General features: G+C 43.0%; 1 protein-coding gene across 2 annotated transcripts in view; it reads left to right on the forward strand.

Moving 5' to 3' along the window:
* Positions 1-17,135, forward strand: part of LRRC29 (leucine rich repeat containing 29) — a 155,066-nt gene extending 137,931 nt beyond the window's left edge. The window contains exons 6-7 of one of the 2 annotated variants that reach the window (XM_033942429.1): positions 14,319-14,536; positions 16,504-17,135. In XM_033942429.1, coding sequence (XP_033798320.1) covers positions 14,319-14,536; positions 16,504-16,672 — 387 coding nt within the window. In that variant the 3' untranslated portion in view covers positions 16,673-17,135. The remainder of the gene's footprint in view (positions 1-14,318; positions 14,537-16,503) is intronic. The other variant, XM_033942430.1, reaches the window with a different exon arrangement.
* Positions 17,136-18,061: the final 926 nt, after the last annotated feature.

Here is an 18,061-nt window from a genome sequence, read left to right on the forward strand (position 1 = left end):
TCTTTCCCGATTTGATCGACAGATTGGCTATTAGTTGAAACAGTTCAGCTACAGTCCCTTTCAGTTCCTTGATGATCCTCAGATGGATGCCATCTGGTCCCGGGGATTTATCACTCTTGAGCCTATTGATCTGCCTGCATACCTCTTCTAGACTGACTGTCAACCCTGTCAGTTTCCCATCTTCATTTCCAACATATAGCCTGATTGGTTCCGGTATGCTGTGTATATCCTCTTCGGTAAATAAAGACGCAAGAAATGTGTTCAGTTTGTTGGCAATAGTTTTATCCTCCTTTAGCACTCCCTTTATTCCACGGTCATCCAACGGTCCCCACCACTTCCTTTGCGCGTCATTTCCCCTTTATATATTGAAAGAACGGCTTGAAGTTTTTCGCCTCCTTGGCTATTTTTTCCTTGTAGTCTCTTATTGCCCCTTTTACCACTTTATGGCACCTGTGTTGATGCTGTTTGTGCTTTTTCCAGTTTTCGTCCGTTTTTGACCTTTTCCATTCCTTAAACAAAGTTTTCTTGTCTCTCATTGCTTCCTTCACCACTACATTGAGCCACGCCGGTTCCTTGTTCTTTTTCCTCTTGGATCCCTTGTTGACACGCGGTATATATAGATTTTGCTCCTCGGTGACTGTGTCCTTAAAAAGGGACCAAGCTTGCTCTAGCCTTTTTGCATTGCTTATCCTCTTCTTAATCTTCTTCCTCACCATGAGTCTCATTCCTTCATAATTCCCTTTTCAGAAGTTCAGTGCCGTGGCCGTCATTTTATACCTATATTTCGCCCCTGCGTCCAGGTCAAAGCGGATCTTGTTGTGATGGCTGTTTCCCAGCGTCCCTTCTACTTCTACACCTTGTGCCGGTCCTCGCAGTCCATTTAGAATTAAGTCCAGAATTGCATTTCCTCTCGTATTTTCCATGACAAGTAGTCCCAGGAAGCAATCGCCTACAGCAACCAGGAACTTGGTCTCCCTAACACAGCCAGAGATGCCTAGGTTCCAGTCTATCCCCGGATAGTTGAAGTTACCCATGATAACTGCGTTGCCTCCCTTGCAGTTGCATTTAATCTCGTCTATCATTCTCCATCAATTTCTTTGGACTGCCCTGGGGATCAGTAGTAGATGCCAATCTTCATTTCCAGTCCATTAGTTCCAAGAATTTTGACCCATAGAGACTCTAGCTTATCCGTTTGTTGTGGCGTGTTCTCTCCAGTAGATTCAATTCCCTCTTTGACGTATATGGCAATGCCCCCACCTTTTTGAGCCACTCTGTCTCTGCGGTACAATTTGTATCCCGGTAGCACAGTATCCCAGACATTTTCCTCAGTCCACCATGTCTCCGTGATGCCGATGATGTCCACGTTATCCCTTTGTGCCATAGCTTCTAATTCACCCATCTTATTCCTTAGGCTCCTTGCGTTCGTGTACATACATTTGAGTTTATGGCCTATTCTTTTCTTGCATTTCCTTCCCCTGTGATCGGTGAGTCTTCCCCTCTATCTTCCTGCACGGTATCCTCTGGGTATACCGGTTCCCGAACTATTGATTCTCTCTCTCAGTCGACTGTCGGCTTTCCCCTTCTTCCTAGTTTAAAAACTTCTTAACTTCTCTCTTGATGTTGCTTGCAAGCAGCCTTGTTCCATCTCTGCTGAGGTGGAGTCCGTCCTTCCTGAATAGCTTGCTCTTCCCCCAGAACATCGTACAGTTGCGCACAAAGTGGAATCCTTCTTCCTCATACTAGCGCCACATCCATGCATTGACTGCTTGCAGCTCCAACTGCCTCTTCTCGTCGGCCCTGGGTACCGGCAGGATCTCCGAGAATGCTATCCTCTGCGTTCTGCTCTTCAGCTTCCTTTCTAGCATCTAGAACTGGTCCTTCAGTTCCCTGTTTGCTCATGTTGTTCGTCCCCACATGGATCACCACCGCCGTATCTTCTTCCACACAGTCGATTATCCTGTCGATGCGGCTCACTATGTTTTCTACCTTGGCTCCTGGTAGGCAGGTCACCAGCCGATCCAGTCTTCCTCCCACTATGTGTCTGTTGACTTGTCTGATGATGGAATCCCCCACGACGATTGCTGTCCTCTCTGTCTTCTTTTAATTCTTCAGCCGCAAGCCCGTGTCCCTGGTGTATCCATCTCTCTAGCCGTAGGTCCGTGTCCTTCATTCCCATCCATTTTCTCTCATCCTGGCGTTGGCTTGAACCGGACTCGTCTTCCTGTGGGTTCCCTCCGCTGTTTCCAGATCTCACTGCTGTGTCACCCATTTCTTCCTGGTGGTTCTCCATCGGGTGGTCCACACTTTCTGTAGGTGTATCTCGGCAGATCCACTGTTGCTGGTGATTTTCCACGGCCTCCCTGTATATCTTGTAGATTTTTGCTGTGTGCTCTTGGGGCCAGGTAAAACTAGGGTTACCATATGGCTCCAGAAAAAGGACAGATTGAGACATCCAGATTTTACTTCCTTTGAAAGCAATGGAAGTAAAGCCTAGATGCCTCAATCTGTCCTCCTTTTTCTGGAATTACACTTGAAACGCAGGGACTCCCCATTCCGAGGCTGACGCCAGAGCAGCCGGAGCAGCTGAATGCCCCTATTTTGCCCGAGGAGCTTCGAGTAGGAATTATGAAGCTGAAACTCACTAAATCTCTGGGACCTGATGGGTTTGGCCCTGAATATTATAAAATTCTAGAGGATCTTCTCGTGGAGCCTCTCCATGACTATTTTCAATTTTTGTCTATCACCGACCAAGCAACTAGGAGCAACCTGACTCATATCACTTTGCTTCCATAGCCGGGGAAGGATCCTACGCAGGTAGGCTCTTACCGGCCTATCTCGTTATTAAATCAAGATGTTAAGCTGCTGGCATCTATCTTGGCGACTCAACTGAACCAGTTCCTACCTACCCTTATTGGGATGACCAAGTGGGGTTTGTCCCTTATCACTATGCCTCGATGAACTTACTCAAGGCGCTGATGGCCATTCACGACTGCAGAGAGAACGGCGGTACGTCTGCTATCGCGAGCCTTGATATGGAAAGGCCTTTAATAGTATATCTTGGCAATACTAGTGATGCCTTACGGGGGATACAGATTGGGAGCGTTGAATGCCGTCTCACTTTGTTTGCAGATGACATCTTGTTTTTCCTGGATCAGGCGCCCATTCACTTACCAATTGCTTTAAGCCTGGTTTGAGAGTTTCGGGTCTTCGAGTGAGAAATCAGAGTTGTTGCCCTTGGCTGGGACTGGCTGGGAGCAATGGCATGATATCCTCCCTATTCCCCCGGTGTGTAAGCCCATGAGATATCTCAGCATCTATCTTCATATCGAACCTCAGGTCATGTATAGAAGTAATATCATAGCTAACATTGAGAAAATTACAGCCCTCTGTGCTGCTTGAAAAGACCTTCCCCTGTCCCTTCTGAGTAGGGTTGCCCTAGTTAACATGATATTACCTAAATTATTGTATCCCCTACAGACCGTGCCCTTTTGGCTGTTAAAGCAGGATGAATGCAAGGTTCGTTCCATTTTTACTGCATTCATTTGGAGACGCCACTCTGTGTGGATCAGTTATCATAAGCTAATTTTTGCAAAACAGGACGGTGGATTAGGCCTGCCTGATTTGCATGCGTACAATGTGGCGGCGCTCATGCATTTCATCCATGAGGGGGTGACTGGTAAGCTCAATTTTCTTCTCCGAGGAGGATGACGAGTTGGTGCGCTCCCTTCACCACCTTAAATTTTCTGCACTCTCCCCGGGGCTTGGGCCAGTTATCATCCAAACTTAGGTTTCTGCAACCTTTCTGTGCTGCTAGGCAGTGGTGGTGTACAGCTCAGGGGAAGACTCCCCCTAATCTCCTCTTTCTTGCAACTGCAGGGTAACCCTAGTTTTCTGGGGGCTCATCCCTTTGCAGAGTGGGCTTCTCAGGGGGCAGTTACACTTCATGACATGGTCACCATAGATACAGGTAATTTTCAGCCCTTTTCTTATTTCAAGGAGCAGTGGGGGATCACTAACACTTAATTTTTTTGCTTATTTGCAGGGGAATTACACTTGAAACTGCAAGAAGTATAACAATAAAACTTTCCTGTGATTTTAATTTAACACCATATTCCCCTTCACATAGGCTTTATATGCTTTTTCTAAAATCATATAGCAATTGTACACAAACAAAAAGGGATGCAGGACGGAGGCTGAGAATTATAGACCGGTGAGTCTCACATCGATAGTGAGTAAACTTATGGAAACACTAATCAAACGCCAATTGGATACGATCCTGAACGAGGAGAATCTACGAGATCCCCATCAACATGGTTTTACGAAGGGAAGGTCCTGCCAATCAAATCTGATCAGCTTCTTTGACTGGGTAACAAGAAAGTTGGATATAGGGGAGTCCCTGGACGTCGTGTACTTGGACTTCAGCAAAGCGTTTGATAGCATCCCACACCGCAGGTTATTGAGCAAGATAGGTTCGATGGGACTGGGTGAAACATTAACCGCATGGGTTAGGGACTGGCGTAGAGGTAGACTTCAGAGGGTAGTGGTAAAAGGTACCCTCTCCGATACGACAGAGGTGATCAGTGTAGTGCCGCAGGGCTCGGTCTTGGGCCTGATCCTATTTAACATCTTCATAAGAGACTTGGCTGAGGGGCTTCGAGGTAAAATTACATTATTCGCCGATGACGCCAAACTATGCAACATAGTAGGCAACCGCACAACAGATGAAAGCACAGTGCCCGATAAAAGCTCAATGCCCGACAGTATGACACACCATGCTGGAGCATTGGTCAAAGACTTGGCAACTAAGTTTCAATGCCAAAAAATGCAAGGTCATGCACCTTGGCGGCAAAAATCCATGCAGGACTTACACCCTAAATGGTGAGATCCTAGCAAGGACTGTAGCAGAACGTGACTTGGGGGGTGATCATTAGCGAAGACATGAATATTGCCAATCAAGTGGAGAAAGCTTCATCCAAGGCTAGACAAATCATGGGCTGTATCCGTAGAAGTTTCGTCAGCCGTAAGCCCGAGGTCATAATGCCATTGTACAGATCCATGGTGAGACCCCATCTGGAATACTGTGTACAATTCTGGAGGCCGCATTATCAAAAAGATGTGCGGAGAATTGAGTTGGTTCAGCAAATGGTCACCAGGATGGTCTCAGGTCTCAAGGATTTCCCGTATGAGGAACGACTGGGTAAGTTGCAGCTGTACTCACTCGAGGAACGCAGAGAGAGGGGAGACATGATCGAGACATTCAAATATGTCACAGGCTGTATCGAGGTGGAAGATGATCTCTTTTTCCTTAAAGGACCCACGGCAACAAGAGGGCATCCGTTGAAAATCAGGGGTGAGAAATTTCATGGCGACACCAGAAAATATTTCTTCACCGAAAGGGTGGTTGATCGCTGGAATAATCTTCCACAACAGGTAATTGAGGCCAGCAGCGTGCCAGATTTTAAGAAAAGATGGAATTGGCATGTGGGATCTCTTCATGGAGGTAGTTAGGGGGTGGGCCATTAATGTGGGCAGATTAGATGAGCCGTGGCCCTTTTCTGCCGTCATGTTCTATGTTTCTAAACTGCTTATTATATGTGAATAAATCTATATAAATATTTTGAGTGCTGTGCTCAGATCTGCATGACAAAGTGCTTTATTAAACTCAAAAGCAGAGGCAGCTTGCTGGGACCATCATTGCCACAGTTTAGTCCAGACATGTCAACGTCTATACCAGTGTTCTTCAACCACCAGTCCACGGACCGGTATTGGTCCGCAGAAAATTCCTGCCTGTCCGCGCAGGGCCATCAAGATCGGTGCGCAAAATTCCTGCCAATCTGTGCAGGGCCGATGAGATCCTCCAACAGTAGCTTCCTCCCCTTCACTCCCTTTCCAGAAGCTCTCAGTACTTGCCTGCAGCAGCGATTCACTTCGGCAGCCTTGGGGCTTTTGCTGAGTCGCGGCCTACCTCTGATGATGCAACTTCCTCTTTCCTCAGAGGCGGCATGACCCATCAAAGAACCCAAGGCTGCCTAAGTGAATTTCTGCTGCAGGCAAGTACTGAGAGCTGCTGGGAGGGGAGCGGAGAGAAGGGGAGGAAGCCACTTTTGGAGGCTGGGAAGCTGCTGGATAAAGTGAGAGCTGCTACTGGATCTGGAGGGAGGGAGAAGAAGAGATGCTCCTGGGAGGGAAGGAGGGAAGGGAGAAGGAAAAAAGGGAAGGAAACAGTTGACAGGGAGATTAGAGGAGGGGAAGGGGTCAGGGTGGAATAGAGAGATCAGATGAGGGAAAGGGAGACAGGCATGAGAAAGTAAAGAGAGATTGATACTGGGAAGGAGGTCAGCAGAGAAATAAGGAGAGAGGGACAAAGATGCTAGATCTGGTGTAGGAGAGATAAAAATGAAGAGAGCAGTGAAGCTGGAATGAATCATGTAAAAAGGAGAGAGAGGGCGCAGGCTGGATAGAAAGGGGAGAGGGACATAGAAAGAAGGCAGATACCATATGGAAGAGGGAGAGGGCAGACAGTGGATGGAAGGGGCAGATGCTGGATTGAAGAGACAAAGAGGGCAGACGCTGGAAGGAAGAGAGTGAAAAGAAGATGAAAACAGAAACCAGAGACGACAAAAGGTAGAAAAAAATAATTTTATTTCTATTTAGTAATTAGAATATATCAGATTTTAAATATGCATCCTGCTAGAGCTGGTGTTAGACATAATTGGGGACTGCAAAGCCCAGGCAGTGCTTCTTTAGCTTTCAGCTGGCTTAGGGCTCTCTCTGGCCAGGGGGCAGTTGCCCTAGTTGCACTCCGCTAACGCTATTCCTGTCATGTGTGACTGCGGTATTCTGTTAGCATGATATTTCTGTGTAGCATTCTGTAATAATTTGGCTTATTCAGTTGTCTTGATAGTAGAGGGGATATATGTGAAGGGGAGGATAGACAGGAGTTTTGTTGATCCTTGCTCTGTATTATTTGTATTTATAAAATGACAATTGTACAGAATATTGTTTCATTTTATACTTTAATAAAATACGTTCAATATAAAATCATAACTGAGGCTTGTGTGGATGGGATCAGATGGTATGCGGGGACCGAGCTTGCAGAAACGGGTTTTTTAATTTCACTCTTAGTACTTTGTCGGTCCACAAAATAATTCTTTTATTCCCGCCGGTTCATAGGCGTAAAAAGGTTGAACACTTGTCTATACAATGATATTACCAGATAAAGAAATTGTACTTAACTGGAGATGAAGCTGTTCACTTCATGCTGCTCTCATTTCTGCTGAAAAGGTGCCCAAATAATCCAAAAAACACCAAAAGCTAAACGTGCACACCCAAAGGTGCCAAGACTCAATTCCTCTACTAGAGTTTCGCTTCACATGTCATCAGGAGGGAGTATACTCTCGGGATTTTGGGCTTCTGCCTCATGAAGGTATGCTCGCTCTTGATGATGCAAGGAACGAAACTTGAGAAGAGGGATCGGGTTTTGGCACCTTCGGGTGTGCACGTTTAGTTTTTGGTTGATTTGGGCACCGTTTCAGCAGAAATGAGAGCAGCATGAAGTGAACAGCCTCGTCTCCAGATAAGTACAATTTCTTTATCTGGTAGTAATATGGTATAGACATTATCATATCTGGGACTGCATTGTGGCAATGATGGTCCCAGCAAGCTGCCTCTGCTTTTTAGTTTAATAAAGCACTTTGGCTTGCAGATCTGAGCATATTTATATAGATTTATTCACATATAATAAGCAGTTTGTGTACAGTTACTATATGATTTTAGAAAAAGTGTATATTCTAGCTCCTTTTTCTGGAGCCATATCATAACCCTAGGCAAAACTAGGTGGTGATCATTTTGAATGAACTCGGGGAGTAGGGTATTGTAAAGGAAGCGAGATACAGAGGAAAACCTGTTCTAAATGCTTATAAGTAATTGTGAAAATTTTAAATATAAGAGGCTGTTCAACAGGTAGCCAATGGAATTTCTGAAAAAGGAGAGAGACATGGTCATAACAATGAACATAACAAAGAAATCTGAAGGAGGTGTTTTGAATAGAATGAAGTATTTTTAGTTGGATATGGGTGCACTCTAAGTAAATTATATTAGGGTAAGATTGCCAGATTTCCTCTTTATAAAAAGAAGACACCTGTCCCCTCCCCAGCCCTTCCCCATTCTGCCCCCAGATGAACCTCCTTTCTCTTTCCCTGAGGTCTGGAGGGCCTCTGCGCATGCGAGCATACACAGAGAGCCTCCAGATGCGACCCTGAGTTCGGGGACTTCCAAAACCTCGATAAGCTACTGGGTTTTGGAAATCCCTCCAGGCTCCTGGACAGTCCTCTAAAATGAGGACATGTCTGGGTTTTCCTGGTTGTCTGGTAACCTTGTGTTAGGGTAATCAAATCTGGTGATCAGGAGTGAGAGAATGGGTGAATGAAAGGTATCCCAATCAAAATAGCATCTTACTGTTAGTAACTGATGGAGAATATAAAGCCCAGTTTTACAGAGTTTAGATACTTTATCCATGGGGTAAAGGTGAGCTGGGAGTTGGAGTGATACCGAGATAGTGGAAAGAGTTAATGGGCGGGATATCTGTATTGAGTAAGTTCAGTTTGATATAAGGACACTTTCTCCAGAGCCAGTTATATCAATGTGACCCAGGTGAGAACGAGGTCCCTTCAAAGCTGGTAATACTGGCATAACCCCTGTTGTTTGAGCATACCTCAGATACTTTCATTCCATAGTCAATAATATCTGTGTCACTTGGTAGAAACATAGAAACATAGAAAAAAGCAGCAGAAAAGGGCTATAGCCCACCAAGTCTGCCCATTCCAAGTATCCCCTCCCCTGAATTTACTCCCTTAAAGATCCCACGTGAGTATCCCATTTTCTCTTAAAATCCGTCACGCTGCTGGCCTTTATCACTTGGAGTGGGAGTCTGTTCCAATGATCCACTACTCTTTCGGTGAAGAAGTACTTCCTGGAGTCGCCATGAAACTTCCCTCCCCTGATTTTCAGCGGATGCCCTCTGGTGGTCGAGGGTCCCATGAGCCAGAAGATATCATCTTCTGACTCGATGCGTCCCGTGATGTACTTATATGTTTCAATCATATCTCCCCGTTCTCTTCTTTCCTCAAGTGAGTACAGCCGCAATTTTTTAAATCTTTCTTCATACGTGAGATCCTTGAGCCCCAAGACCATCCTGGTGGCCGTTCGCTGAACCAACTCGATCCTCAGCACATCCTTTCGGTAGTGTGGCCTCCAAAACTGAACACAGTACTCCAAGTGAGGCCTCACCATGGCTCTGTACAATGGCATCATAACTTCAGGTCTCCTGCTGACGAAACCTCTGCGGATACACCCCATTATTTGTCTTGCCCTGGAGGAAGCCTTCTCCACTTGATTGGCAACCTTCATGTCCTCACTAATGATCACCCCTAGGTTGCGTTCCGCCGTGGTCCTAACCAAGGTCTCACCATTTAGTACATAAGTTTTACGCGGGTTTCTCTTACCCAGGTGCATTATCTTGCATTTTTTAGCATTGAAGCCTAGCTGCCAAGTAGTTGACCATTGTTCCAGCAACAGTAGGTAATGTAATGTAATGTAATGTAATGACCTCTTCCAGAGCCACTGAGTATATCACAAACGGGAAAAATACCTTGTACTTAGAATGTTATGTGTGATGACAAATAACTGATATGAATTCTGTGTGTGATGACAAATAACTGATATGAATTCTGTGGAAACTATTTCTTCCAACATGTTACATGGAAATGTGGAATAAAGAAAAGAAATGTTACTACCTCTGAGGGAGTCCATCATCCAGATAGACAGATAGAAATCTTATAACCCTGGTATTTTCTTATGGAGGTGAGTGGCATTGTTGATAGAGGAAGATTCCATAGATCTTAGTACCATCCATACTAGTCCCCAGTACTGCTGCATGCATAGCACCCAATAAACTTTGTCAATTAAAACAATACCAATCAATTGAAAGAGAAGTGGACAGATGCTACTTCCAGCTAAATCTAAGTTAGTCATCTCTAAAATCTATAACCTAGCTAAGTTTTGTGTCCAGGAAGTAGCATGAGGGTGTAATTTTTCTTGTATGTACATAGCAGGCTGTGAAAGTTATCATATAAACAGATTCCAAATTGCAGCCAGTTTTATACTGGTAGTTAAGGCTGAGAAGGGAGTATGATGAGTGAGTGAGAACCAGTTAATTGTTTTCTGTAAATGTTAAAAGGCCTTTGGCATAAATATAGAAGAGAGGAAAGCAAACTGCAAGGATCTTTGCAATTAACATGGTTTGTCACTATAATTGAGTTACTGAATTTTAGGTCAATATTTAAAATTCAGGGTTGGTCATAGCATAAAGTTAGAAGGACATCTCAATATCCGACCAAACATTGTACATGTAGGAGGAGATGGGCCAGAAGACACAAATAACACATTGTAACTTAAATTGATAACTTATAAATTTTAGGATTACATTTTCATCAGTTTGACTTAAAGCAATAGACCAATTTAAAATCTGCATAAAAATGAGCAGATACTGGCAGTGCGACATCAGCAGGATGGGAGGTCCGGAGAATGGCTTTTCATCATGCCTGGAGTCTCACTGCGCCTGATGTCCCGCAGTCGACTTGGAGTGCTGTTATGAGGGACGGTGCCATCAAGAGTGAGGGCTGGCTGAGTGAATTGCATGGTCCGGACCAGGGAGCGGAGAATTGGAGCCGGAGTGATCTGAGAGCTGTTAAGTGTGGTGGACAGTCCAGAAATTGAGAGATGTTTCTCACTGCTTTGAAAAAGTGGACCCATGGCTGATGTGCAGAGGTCGATGATGGCGGTTGCCCGGCTGAAACGGCTAAAGCTCTAGGGTTGATGACATTTGATGATTGATGGAAATGAAATTAAATCCTTCCTGTCTTTTATTCCATCGTGCATATTATATCTTTTTCTTTTTTTCTATTTGTTTAGTTTTTATTTAAATTTCCTTAGTATTCTATTGTTTAATGGTTTCTCATTCCATTCTATTCATATTCCTTCCTTTACCTTTCTTTTTACATTTTTATATTTTATTTAATTCTTAAAATTATATTTTTATTTAATTTTAGTTTTTTCCATTATATTATTTTTTAGAATGTACATTTTGCTTTAAAAGTGTGGCATTGAGAGTTCAATGTATTCTTGTTAGGATACTTCATATTTCATTTTTTTCCTCTATCTTTATTTACCTCTCTATTATTTGCTAATTTGTTTGTTCTCAGGTACTTTAGTTAGATTGTGAGCCTTCGGGACAGTAAGGGAATTTCAAAGTACCTATCTTTACCTATCTTATCTTATTGTATCCTTAATGTATATTTTCTGTAAACCGCTTCGAACCTAACGGATTAGCGGTATATAAGAAATAAAATTACATTACATTACATAAGCCCTCGGCCCAGATGGGAAGAGAATTGGTTGGACTGCTAGATGACCGAAGGATTAAAGGGACTCTCAGGTAAGGGAAGGCAAGTACATAGCAGAGAGATTAAATGGAATTTTTTGCCTTGGTCTTCACCGAGGAAGTTGTGGGGGAATTACCGGTGCCAGAAACAGCATTCAATTCTGATGAATCGGAGAAACTCAAACAAATCTCTGTAAAACTGCAAGATGTAATGGGTCAATTTGATAAATTGAACAGTAGCAAATCACCTGGACCAGATGGTATATATCCCAGAGTGCTGATAGAATTGAAAATGGACTTGCAGAACTATTGTTAGTAATCTTTAATTTTTCTCTAAAATTCAGCATAGACTAGAGGGTGGCCAATGTGATGCCAATTTTTGAAAAGGGTTCCAGAGGTGATCTGGGAAATTATAGACCAGTGAGTCTGATGTTGGTGTCGGGCAAAATTATAAAGAACAAAATGACAGAACATGGATTAATGAGAGAAAGACAGCATGGATTTAGTAAAGGGAAATCTTGCCTCACCAATTTACTGCATTTCTTTGAAGGGGTAAATGAACACGTGGATAAAGGTAAGCCGGCTGATATTGTGAATTTGGATTTTCAAAAGTACCTTATAAAAGACTTCTGAGGAAATTTGAAAGTCATGTGATAGGAGGTAATGTCCTGTGGATTAAGAACTGGTTGAAAGACAAAAAACAGAGAGTAGGTTTAAATCAGTGGTCTCAAACTCAAACCTTTGCAGGGCCCCATTTTGGATTTGTTGGTACTTGGAGGGCCGCAGAAAAAATATTTAATGTCTTATTACAGAAACGACAATTTTGCATGAGGTAAAACTCTTTATAGTTTATAAATCTTTCCTTTTGGCTAAGTCTTAATAATAATATAATGTATAGCTAAAGAGACATATGATCAAGAAACTGTTTTATTTTACTTTTGTGATTATGATAAACATACTGAGGGCCTCAAAATAGTATCTGGTGAGCCGCATGTGGCCCCTGGGCCGTGAGTTTGAGACCACTGGTTTAAATGGTCAATATTCTCAATGGAGAAGGGTAAATAGTGGGGTTTATTTATTTTATTTATTAAAACATTTATAGCCTGCAGCATCTCACAATTCTGCATGGGTTACATAAAAACACACAGGGGTCTGTGCTGGGACCACTGCTATATAACATATTTATTATCAATGATCTATAGATGGGAATAACTAGTGAGAATTAAATTTGCTGATGACACAAAGTTGTTCAATCACAAGAGGACTGTGGAAAATTGCAAGAGGACTTTGTGAGACTGGGAAACTGGGCATCAAAATGGCAGATGACATTTAATATGAGCAAGTGCAAATTGATGCATGTGAGAAAGAGAAACCCAACCTATAGCTACGTGATGCAAGGTTCTGTGTTAGGAATCACTGTCCAGAAAAAGGATCTAGGTGTCATTGTTAAGGATATGTTAAGACATTTTTTCTCTTCTTTATTAATTTCCAGGTACTTTAGTTAGATTGTGAGCCTTCGGGACAGTAAGGGAATTTTTTAAGTACCTTCTTACTTCTCATTTATAATCTTAATGTATATTTTCTTCAAACCGCTTAGAACCTAACAGATGTAGCGGTATATAAGAAATAAATTACATTACATTCAGCTCAGTGTGCAGCAGTGGCTAAGAAAGCAAATAGAATGTTAGGAATTATCAGGAAAGGAATGGAAGACAAAGATAAAAATATAATTCCCATGTATCGCTGTATGGTACGGCTGTACCTTGAATACTGTGTGCTATTCTGGTTGCCGTATCTCAAAAAAGATATAGTGGAATTAGAAAAGGTACAGAGAAGGGCAATAAAAATGATAAAAGGGATGGAATGACTTCCTTATTAGGAAAGGCTAAAGCAGTTAGGGCTCTTCAGTTTGGAGAAGAGATAGGTCAGGGGTGATATGATAGAGGTCTATAAAATATTGGGTGGAATTGAAAGGGTACACATGAATTGCTTGTTGTCTCCAAAAGTACTAGAACTAAGGGTCATGCAATGAAGCTACTAAGTAGTAGATTTAAACTAAATTGGAGAAAATATTTCTTCACACAACGTGTAATTAAACTCTGGAATTCATTGGAAATCAGTTAGTTTAGCAGGGTTTAAAAAAATTTTGGCATATTCATAAAAGGGAAGTCCATAGGCCATTACTGAGATGGCTTGGGGAAATGCCCAGCTTATGCTTAGGATAAGCAGCATAAAATCTGTTATATTACTTGGGATCTAGCTAGGTACAGGATACTGGGATTAATGGACCTTATGTTTAAGGTGGCTGCCCCACTAAATGTTGATCTTTGTATTCTTATAATGTGTGTATTATGGTAACAGGGATATGTAACCTTCCTCATATTAGGTAATTCTATGATGTGGTAGGATCTTTTTCCATATCCCCTTTGGTCATCATTTGACTTTTTTGTCATGTCTGCTCTTGATCTTAATGTGATCCAATGGCGTAGTAAGGGGACCTGGAGGGACGGACCGCCTTAGGTGCCATCTTGGCAGGAGCGCCGGCACCTCTCATATCCTCCACCCACACCTACCTCTTGAAATCTTCACCAGCAGCAGTGAGCAGCATCTCCAATTTGCTGCTCGGCAATCCCTCTGTACAGGGGGGGGGGGAGCACATGCGGCAAGGAAGAGTGTGGGGGGAGTACAGCTCAGCAATGCCAGGCGCTACAATCCTGGCACCTCCTTCCCTCCCTACACTGTAGATGTGATCCTTTCTATGTTTCTTCATGCCTTTGATGCAACCTTGTCTTGTATCCCATCTGATCCCTTTTTCTTCCTTTGCTTTTGAGCTGTTTTCTTTCTCCCCTCTTGGCCTTATCATGCTATTTCTTTGCAGGTGATCCACTTCCCGGAGCTGAAGCAGCTCTCCTTAAGCTTGTTGGGAGAGATCAGTAACTGTAGCCTTGTGGCACTTGCTATGAGTTGCCACTGCCTGGAGCAGCTGTCATTATCTCACTGCACAAATCTGACTGACGAAGGTTTCAGTGCAGCTGCTCACTTTCTGAAGCGACTTCAGCATCTACACTTGGCTGGTTGTAATCGGCTCACTGACCGGTGAGTACCAGCAGAAAATGATAGACACAAGATTCTTAGTTCTTATACAGAAGTCATGCTGTACTGATGGATAAAATTGAGCACCAGATGAATGAGAAAGATTACATCTCTTGAAGGACTGAGCTAGATAAGAATGGTGGAGAAAACTAAGCTATCTTAATGGGTGAAGAAAATTATATGATGGTTAATGGGTAGCATAGATATGATTGTTGTCTTAGCAGTTAATTGGAGAGAAAGAGTGCTGTCAACAGATTGAACTGTTTTGGCAAGCTGAATCAATGAGCATATAATGTTACTAGTTCAAAAAAAATCGATTTCACTTACAACATGATTTTTTTTTTAATGGAGCTACATAATTGAAATGTAAGATGATAATAATAGTAATCGTAGTTCTTATATACTGCTAACAGACAGGACTCAAAATGGTTTACAAAAAATGCAAAATACATCCTGTGAATTTTTTGCAATCTTGCAATTACAGTAGGTCAATAGAAATTCAGGCTCATAATCAAAAATATAGACATCCACAAAGCATCCTAAATTGACACTTGGATGTCCTAATCACCAGGACATCCAAGTGCCAATAATCAAAGCCATCTTTCTGTACATCTAGTGAGGTGTTCCAGCCTCTGTGCATCCAGCGCACGAGCTGGGCATGGTGGAGGCATGTTATGGATGGTCTCAAGGGCGGGTTAGACATGAATGGCTTGCAGCGATAATCAAACATTTTGCAAGATATCCTAGAAAGAACTTAGAACTTATACGTTTGGAACTAGATCTGTATTAGAAAGGTCTAAGTGACACAAAGATGCCCAAACTGACCAGATGACCACTGCATTCATCAAGGTAAGGCACCCCCCACACTCCCCCAGTGCTCACTGGCCCCCTTTCACCACATAAAAATGAGAACAAAAGGTACATACCTGTCTAAAACAGCAGCATCTGGTATGAGGAAGCCTAGTAGAGCGGTAGTAGAGTAGAGTGGGTGGGCTAGTGAACCATAGAGGAGGATCCAGGCCCATAAGCCACACTCTAACCACTACAATTATGGTAGAACATGTGAGCCCACCCAAAACCCTCCTCTACTTCTATATAGGTGCCATCTGCAGCCACAAGTGCTACTGGGGTATACAAAGGAGGGTATAGTAGGTTTAGGGGGGGCTCACTCTAAATTATAACAGGGTTATGGTGAGATTCACAGCTGGCACCCTTTATGTGAAGTTCACAACAGTGTCCTCTAAGGATTGCTCTGTCAAGATGTCTATGTGGCCAGTCCATTACTATGCTGGCTCCACCCACATCCAAATAGTCAGGATTAGGACATTTTCTACCTGGATGTTTTTCTGATTGAAAACGGGGTATAACGTTAGATGTCCCAGTGGCCAAGATATATAAGTAGACAATTTTCAAAAAAATATATTTATTTGGATGACCAGCAGTTGGACATTTCCAGCTGAATGTCCAAAGTTGTAGGAACAATGACCATTTTCAAATGGCAAAGTTGGAATTAGATTTTTTTTCTCAAAAATGCCCCTCATTTTTAGTCTAAAAGAAATATTTAGCAAATAAGCAAGTTTTTAACCCTGTCCAAAATTTTAAATGGTTTACTTCACAACAGAGTGGTTAGCGACTGAAAATATTCCACCCCCTAGTGGTAGCAATGCAGCTGGAGGACACCTGCTCAGCTTAGAGGGAACAGCCTACAGCCCTGGAAAAATAGACTCTACAAATATCTCTTGTATCAATTTGGACCTGGGCATAATGGCTTAATGAGATGTGTATATTTATTGGGGTTGAACCTGTGTCTTTAATGAATGAACAAGGTGACACTTTATCTAGTTGACAGGTCAGATCAACAACTGTAGCATGCTTAAGGAATTGGGGAGGGTGGGGGCTAGGGTGATTGTATTATGTAAATCATTCAAAGGCTGGTAGATTAAACTGATGTTTTTTCCCCTGTAATTCAGGTGTCTGAAGATCATTGGTGCTGAATGCAAACAGCTAAGGAGCCTGGATGTTTCCATGTGTAACAACATAAGCATGGCTAGTATAAACCTTCTCCAGTCACAGCTTCCCATGTTGACTCACATCCAGACACGCTTTTTGGGTGGAGCTGACCTTTCTTTCACCCTGTGAGAGAGAAGCCTGCCTATGACTAATCATGGTTTATTGATGCGAGATAATTAAAAATATTTCTGGCATTCTATGCCATTATGTCTTGTCAAACTGCTCCTTTTGCTATGACTATTACTCTGCTGACCTTGACTCCTGCTAATCTGGCGCTGTTTACTCTTGGCATAAGGAACTTCACAGAAACTTTTAATTGGTTTATACTATGAGATGGGAGCAAGGAACAGAATTGCAATAAAGAGGTTGTTACCAGTAAATAAATGTTTGATTGATGGCAGAAAATGAAAGGAGGCCTTTACTTTTTACAAATAACTTTTTGAGGTGCTAGATTAGCTTAAAATGAATTCCTCCTCTATAATTGTTTTTCATTGATTACTGTTGGAGAATGGATGGCAGCAGCCCTTAGACTGTTCAAAAATCATCCTATGTATTGAAAGACTTAATTGTGAAATAAAGCAGACGCTCTGGACCTGAAGTGTTTATTAGCATTGGGGAAAGTGATTTACTTACTGCTGGTTTTGTAAACTGGCTGGTTTTAGCAGATTCTTAAATCTGGGCTTAACATTGAGCAATAGTGTTGTATGCCAGTGGCCTCACTTTTCTGTCCTGTGTTTCAGCCCATACTAAGTTTGCACATAACCCCCACAATACAGTCCTCCACATGCCCCATGGACCACCCCTGCTTATCAGGAAAATGTGGAACAGAATGCAGCTAGAAACTCAAACAAAAATTGGGCAATCTTGTTTATGTATTAGCCAGCAATGATCAGTATTTCTTTAAACACTGTTCATCGCCAGCTAAATTAGCCTCCAATATTCGGTGCTCGGCCATGTCTGGGCAACAGCACTGAGTATTAGGGGCTAAATGTGGGCAGGCTGGGCACCAGAGTTTATGTGAGTGTGACTGATGTTAAGAATGGACTGCTTAAGAGAGTTATTCAGCCAGGGTCCAAATATCAGGCTGGCATCCGCATAGCTATTTATAGTTGCTAAAACCTACCCAATCCCCCTCCAGTCTTTTTAATAGTCCCTGTCCCCTCAGGGCTGAAACAGTAGCCACTCCCCTCGCCCTTAATATTCCCCCCTACCTACCCCAATGCCTGGGTAGGCTCAATCTGAGTCTACCTGAATCACTGGTGATTTAATGGGGGGGTCACTGGGGGCAGGAGTGCACCCCTAAACTCCTGCCCCTTGCAGCTCCATTTCAAAATGATTGCTGTGACCTGTTGTGGCAGCTTATGGTATCCAAGCTGCTGCAAGAGATCATGGCAGTCATTTTGACAGGTAGTTGCGAGGTGGCTGCACTTCTGCCCCCAGCGAATCTTGCTGGACCACTGGTCTGAGGGGGCCTACCTACTTTGGGGGGTTGTTTAGGGGCCAGGGACTTAGCCCCCC

The sequence above is a fragment of the Geotrypetes seraphini genome, chromosome 4 (assembly GCF_902459505.1).
Source record: "Geotrypetes seraphini chromosome 4, aGeoSer1.1, whole genome shotgun sequence".
Classification (NCBI taxonomy): domain Eukaryota; kingdom Metazoa; phylum Chordata; class Amphibia; order Gymnophiona; family Dermophiidae; genus Geotrypetes; species Geotrypetes seraphini.